Source organism: Choloepus didactylus, chromosome 5 (assembly GCF_015220235.1).
Source record: "Choloepus didactylus isolate mChoDid1 chromosome 5, mChoDid1.pri, whole genome shotgun sequence".
NCBI lineage: Eukaryota > Metazoa > Chordata > Mammalia > Pilosa > Megalonychidae > Choloepus > Choloepus didactylus.
The window spans coordinates 48,657,327-48,664,660 of record NC_051311.1 but is presented as its reverse complement, the minus strand read 5'-3'; the positions used below and the strand labels follow the sequence as shown (position 1 = coordinate 48,664,660).

The following is a 7,334-nucleotide window of genomic DNA, read 5'->3' as shown; positions in this document are numbered from 1 at the left end:
CTTATGCACCAAACCCCTTCCTCCAGGGTGACTCCAATAATGTCTCATGGTAGAATTCTGATATTTCCACTTTTCCATGTGTGTCTCTGAGTCCTCCCTACTGATGGACAAGACTTCTCAATGATTCTGTGCCGCCTTCTTCTGGTGACACTGACCTCTCTATTCTGAGTGGCTCAGAACCCCACTCCCTTTGAAATTGAGTTCAAGTCCTCCATCTTCTTTGTGACTCTTTGTGTGACACTGGACACTGCTCTATTTGCATTTTACAATGAGCTGCTGAGTTTATAATCATAGGTCCAATTTGACGAGACATATCATCTGTGAAGAGGACAGAGTAACCTGGAAAGAACCACAGAAGATGCACTAAACTGTGCTCTATGACTGACTAAATTGAGTATAGACAAGAAAAGGCTTACAGACATATCAGGTAGAAGCAATAGATTCACAGAAAGAAATTTCAAACCAGCAAGGAGATTATATGTCAATAAGGATCAAGGCTGCCTAATTGCTGACATGTTGGAACTTGCCAAGTGGGTTTTTCTGATTCTATTTGTTACTGAGTTCATTCTGGGAATGCTGGGGAATGGTTTCATTGTATTGATCAATGGCAGCACCTGGCTCAAGAGCAAGAGAATCTCTTTGTCTGATTTCATCATCACCAACCTGGCCCTCTCCAGGGTGGTACTGCTGGGGATTATCTTAACTGATAGTACTCTTTTGGTGTTTTTTTTCAAATGGCATGAATCAGGGATAGTAATGCAAGTTACGGATCTTTTCTGGACATTTACAAACCATCTGAACCTTTGGCTTGCCACCTGTCTCAGTGTCTTCTACTGTCTGAAAATTGCCAGTTTCTCCCACCCAATGTTCCTTTGGTTAAAATGGAGAGTTTCCAGGGTGGTTGTGTGGATGCTATTGGGTGCACTACTTTCATCTTGTGGCAGTACCATGTCTCTGATACATGAATTTAAAATCTATTCTGGCTTCAGAGGAATCTGTGACACAGGGAATGTAAGTGAACACTTCAGAAAGAGGATAAGTGAATATGATCTCATTCATGTTCTTGGGACTCTGTGGAACCTCCCTGCCTTAATCATTTCCCTGGCCTCCTACCTTCTTCTCATCTTCTCCTTGGGGAAGCACACACAGCAGATGCAGCACAATGGTACCAGCTCCAGAGATCCTAGAACTGAAGCACACAAAAGGGCCATCAAAATCATTCTTTCCTTCCTTTTACTTGTCTTACTTTATTTCCTCGCCTTTTTAATTGCATTTTCCAGTCATTTCCTACCAGACTCTAGGATGGTTGATATGATTGGAGAGGTATTTATAATGTTTTATCCTACTGGTCACACATTTATTCTCATTCTGGGTAACAACAAGCTGAAGCAGACATTTGTGGAGATGCTCCAGTGTGAGTATGGTCATCTAAAACCAGGATCCAAGGAACCCATCTCCCCATAGAAAAGCAGATGACAGAGAATAGAGCCTGGGAGTCTTTTGGACTGGCTCAAGACTCCAGGGCTCTTGCTGACCTTACCATGGCACCAGCTTCTGTAACATCAATGAGACTGTCTCACTGACTGCTTCACTGCTGATCCTAACTGGGGACCTGATCAAAGGTGAAAGCCACACTTCAACAGCTTCTCTTATTATGGTTGTTTGGGAGGGGGTAAAACAGTCTTTTGGAAATGTCAATGTGATAAGAACACTTTCACTATATAGATAAGGAGTTGTACTTTAATAACCATCAAGTCAATGTAATGAGGCTGATTACTAGTTTAAACTTAAATTTCATACTGACAGTGATAATGTGATGAAATAACATATTACAGGAGACTTGAGGGAAAGAGCAAAAACTTTGCAGTCCCACAAACATGGCTTTGAATCCTGGTTTTGTCTACTTTCCTTGATTTTTAGTTACTTTAATTACCTGCATGATCCTCTTTTCCCTCATCTATAAGATGTGGATTATGATATCTACTTCACAGGGTATTAGAAATTCATGAGGCAACATATGCCAATTGTGGTGATTTGAGGCTGTATGTACACCAGATAAGCATGTTCTTAAATTTAACCCATTCCTGTGGTGTGAAGCCATTGTGAGTAGGACCTTTTGATAAGGCTACTTCAATAAAGGTAAGACCCACCTCAATCAAGATGGGTCTTGATCCTGTCACTGGAGTTCTGTGTAAGAGAATGAAATTCAGACAGGAAACCATGGAAGCAAGAAACTGAAATCAATTAAATCCAGAGAAGAAGGGAGAGATTAGCAGATGCCACTATGTGCCTTGCCATATAACAGAGGAAACAGGATCACCAGCAGCTAGCCCCAGACTCCCAATCTTCAGGAAGGAGGCATCACCTTGATGAAGCCTTGATTTGGACATTCTCCTGGCCTCAAAACCATGAGCAAATAAATTCCCATTGTTTAAGCCAAACCATTTCATGATGTTTACTTAAACTGCCTAGGAAACTAAAACAGATTTTGGTACCAGGAGAGCGGGGTACTGCTATTGCAAACCAAAAATGGGGAAACAGCTTTGGAGTTGGATAATGGGTAGAGGCTCGAAGAAATGTGAGGTGTTTGAGGAAAAGGGCCTAAGTTGTTTTAAGAGACTGTTGATAGAAATATGGATGCTAAAGTTACTTCTGATGAGGTCTTAGAAAGGAAATGATGAATGTGTTATTGAAAACTAGAGGGAAGGTGGTCCTGTTTTAAAGTGGTGGAGAACTTGGCAAAATTGAATTCGGATATCAGATGGAAGGCAGAACTTGAAAGTGATGAACTTGGTCAGTTAGGTAAGGAGATTTAGAAGCTAAATGTGGAAAGTTCAGCATAGTTTCTCTTTGAAGCTTATAGTGAAATGCAAGAGTAAAGAGAAAAGCTGAGAAGTGAACTCCTAGGCAGAAAGAAACTGGAAATGGATGGTTTGGAAAATTCTGGCCTTCTGTAAACCAAGTACCCAGAGAATAGTTGTCCATGAAAGCATTTACCTGAACATGGAACCAGTCAGCAAGTTCTGTGGTCAGGATTGGAGGTGCAGTTATCCAGTAGGATTTGTGGAACATTCTCCTTCTAATGGACTTTCCCCGTGTACTGCGTGCAAAACCAAGTTTTTTGTGAGATCTGTATGAATGGAACCACTCCCAGCAGCCTGGACTATAGGGGACAGAAAAGGGGAAATCAATTCAAGGACAGAAACATGGAAGCTGAGTCTGGACAAAGGACATCTTCTTGGGCCAAGAGAGGACCTACCCATGTGTATGGAAAGGGTCAGTCTGCCTCAGCTCTTGAAGATGGTGGACCTTTCACCCTGCTGTTCAAGAATAGTGCTGCCACACCACTGCTTTAAGGGGGGTGGCTGTGCCTCAGGGATTATGGAGAGTCTGGCCACCACCCCAATGCCTGGAGAGGGTGGAGCCTTCATCCTGGTGTTCGGGGAGGGCATGGCCATTGTGCCAGCACTTTGAATGTGTGGAAATGCCACTCCATCAGGCCCAGATGACAAAATATCATTCCATAGATGATTATCAGACCTTGAAATATAATGGAGTATGCTCTGCTGGGATTCAGAAGCTGGGATTCAGAATTGTTTGGGACTCATGATTCCTGTTTTCCCTCCAATTTCTCCCTTCCGGTATGGGAATGTTTATCCTATGCCTGTCCCTGCATTGTATATTGGAAGCTGATAAGTTGTTCTCTGGGTTTCACAGGTCCACAGATGGAGGGAAATTGTGCCTCAGGACAGACCACAATCATAACCAATTTTGATGAGACTTTGGACAAAGCATTTTTTTCTGAAATGACTTGAGGCTTTTAGGATATTGTAATGGAATGAATGTATTTTGCATATAGAAAGAACATGTCTTTTTGGGTCCAGAGCATTAGTGTGTGGTAGTTTGATAGTGTATGGACCCCAGAGAATCATGTTTTTAAAGTTAATCCATTCCTGTGGTTTGGACCCTTTGTAAATAGGCTCTTCTGATGAGGCTACTTCAGTTAAGGTGTGACCATCTCATTCAGGATGGCTTTTAATCCTATTACTGGAGTCCTTTATAAACAAATGAAATTCAGAGAAAGGGAAAGATAGCCACAGGAGCAAGAAGCAGAAATAACTGAAACTTGGAAGAGAAGGGAGAGACAAGCAGATGTTGCCATTTGCCTTGCAGTGGATCAGAGGAGCCAGGATCACTGGCAGTCTGCCCCAGAATGACGGCCTTCAGGAAGGGGGCATCATCTTGATGATGTCTTGATTTGAACATTCTCCTGGCCTCAAAACCATGAGCAATTAAATTCCCATTGTTTACGTTGGACCATTTCATGCTATTTGCTTAAGCAGCTTAGGAAACTAAAAAAAACATTTTACCACATTGTACTGTATAAAGTGCTCAACAAGTGAAGATTATTCTTATAATTAATAATAAAATTATTCATGAACAGGAATCCCCATATGATACCAATTTCCATGAATCCATTGTGTAATAACAAAAACAGTAGAATGAGAATTAAGACCGTTTTATTCTAGATTCCAATTCAACTTAGCAGCTAAGCCATGTTACTTCAATAGTCCTTACTTTCCTTTGTCATTCTCTAAAGTAAATTCTCAAGTAATTATTTTATTTTTTAAATTGGGCAAAAGACCAAGCAGATTTCTTAACCAAAATGCATATATGCTTTTAAAATTAGTGTTTTATTAAAAATAATATAAGCAATTTGTGCCCTTTGATCTAAGGTGAGTCTCTTGCAGACAGCATGTAGATAGTTCATATTTTTATCTGTTCTGCCAGTCTGTGTCTTTTTTTTTTCACATTTTTATTGTGAAATATAAAGAAAAGTGATAGCTCTCAAAGTATGATTTAACAAGTAGTTAGAGAGCAAATTACAAAAAATGTTATGGGTTACATTCTACCATTTCAGTTATTTCCTTATTGTGGAGTATAACATATATACAGAAATGAGATGTCTTTCAAAGTATAATTTAACTTTAACTATTGAGCAAATTTTGAAGCATGTTATATATTACAATTCCACAATGTAAGTTGTTTCCTTCTAGCTATTCTAGTTGCCTAGGTACCAAAAAAAATTTTTATATAAAGAATCAGTTTTTGTAATCCTTTGCTAAATCCTGTCTTGTACGTTTGTACCCCTCTCTCTCATTTGATCAGTGTCTCAATCTTCAGGGATAACTGGGAAGTGATCAATCTAACTTGTTCATATTGAAAATGGGTGTTGACATTATGGGGAAGGGGGATGCATCTGGTTGATGTTCTTGGAGAGGCTGTTATCTCAGGGTTTTAGGACTTATCTGTCATAGGAACACTCTGGGGAATTTGAGTTTCTGAAAAGCAAACTTAGTGAGTGAAACTTTTATAGAGTCTCGGATAGGGACCTAGGTATTCTGCAGTACTTTTGGAACTACTGTTGGTTAGGGCTTGGCATACTGTGGGCATTTGGAATATCTAGCTGGAATTGCACAAAAGTAACCTCCAGGGTAACCTCTTGTCTCTATTTGAAATCTCTTAGCCACTGAGACCTTATTTTGTTACCTTTCTTTTCCCTCTTTTGGTCAAAAAGGCATTCTCAATTCCTTGATGGCAGGGCCAGGCTCATTTCTGGGAGTCATGTCCCATGTTGCCAGGGAGATTCACTCCCAGATGGTCATGTCCCACATGAAGGGGGGAGGATAATGAATTTATTTGCAGAGTTGGGCTTAGAGAGAAAAAGGGCACACCTGAGCAACAAAAGAGGTTCTGGAGGTGACTCATAAATGTAATTATAGGTAGGCCTAGCCTCCACTCTACAGCCATAAGTTTCACTGGAGCAAGCCTCAAGATTGAGGGCTTGACTTATTAAGTACAGGGTTCCTAATTTCACATAACATATATTCCGTCCAAGATAAACAATTAGTTGTACAATCATCATCACTCTCAATTTTAAACAATTATAATAAGCCAAAACACCCCAAAGCTCTTACCAGCCTCTACTTATTTATCCCTAGTATTGTGTGGTACAGGTAAGGTATTCCTATCATAATCTATAATATGCAGTGTGTAGCTTTTCCCATATACCACACATGGGGAAAAGAATTCTGTTGTTAACTCTTTATACCAGTGTCATATCTTAGAAGTAGTTCATGTGAGCACTTGTGGAATACATAACTTTAAACAAGCCCTTTCAATCATGTTTGCCTTCAATGCAACACTGACACTTATACTCCCATCAAAGAACAATCATCACCTCTGTCCATTCCCATAAAATTTGCCCTTATTAACATGTCTGTACATATTAGGTAATCATTCCCCCTTTACTAGCTTCTGACTATCTCTAGTTCCTCTATAGTCTACATTTATGACACTGATTTTATGCTGTTCAGAGAGTACATATAGTGATAACATATAATATCTCTCCTTTTGTTGACTTATTTCACTCAGCATTGTCTTCAAGTTTCATCACATTGTCATATGTTTCAGGACCTCGTTCCTTCTTACTGCTGCATAGAATTCTGTATGTATATACTACATTTTGTTTATCCACTCATCTGTTGAAGGACACTTGGGTTGTTTCCACCTCTTGGAAATTGTGAACAATGCTGCTATGAACATTGGTGTATATTCCAGTTTGCTGATGTTCCCATTAAGCAAAATACCAGAAATGGATTGGATTATATAAAGGGATTATATATATATATATATTATATATATATATATATTGGATTATATATATATTATATAAATATATATATATATATTTTGTTACAAATTTATAGTCCTAAAGCCATAAAAGTGTCCACACTAAGACATCAACAAGATCTCTTCACTGAAGAATGGCCAATGGCATCCAGAACACCTCTGTCAGCTGGGAAGGCCCATAGTTGGTGTCTGCTGTTTCTTTACTCCCAGGATGCATTTCAAAATGACTTTCTCCAAAATGTCTCTGGGTCTCTCTTAGCTTCTTCAGCTGCTGTGCATCTAAGTGTCACAGTCCTCTCTTAGCATCTCTGGAGCAAATTCTGGGCTAGCATCTCCAAACGTCTCCAAGCATCTCTAAGTGTCAAAATCAATGTCAGCTCTTAGCTTCTCTCCTCTGAGGTCCTTCTGTTTGTGAACAATTTTGTAGGAATCCAGTGATTAAATCAAGACCAAGCCTGAATGGGAGGAATCTATATCTCCATAGAAATAATTTAGTCAAGCGTTTCACCCACAGTTGATTGAGTCACATCTCCATGGAAACACTCAATCAAAAGATTTCAACTCAATCAACACTAATACGTCTGTCCCCACAAGATTGCATAAAGAATATGGATTTTGGGGGGACATAATATATCCAAACT

The 7,334-nt window shown here is 39.6% G+C and overlaps 1 protein-coding gene across 1 annotated transcript; it reads left to right on the top strand.

Moving 5' to 3' along the window:
• The first annotated feature begins 489 nt into the window (after positions 1–489).
• Positions 490–1,464, top strand: LOC119534967 (taste receptor type 2 member 3-like). Its single transcript, XM_037837500.1, has one exon. The coding sequence runs from the start codon at positions 514–516 to the stop codon at positions 1,462–1,464; it is 951 nt and encodes a 316-aa protein (XP_037693428.1). The 5' UTR covers positions 490–513.
• Positions 1,465–7,334: the final 5,870 nt, after the last annotated feature.

Bases quoted from the DNA above. Each gene is read 5' to 3' on its own strand.
- LOC119534967 (XM_037837500.1), top strand. From the start codon at position 514: ATGTTGGAACTTGCCAAGTGGGTTTTTCTGATTCTATTTGTTACTGAG.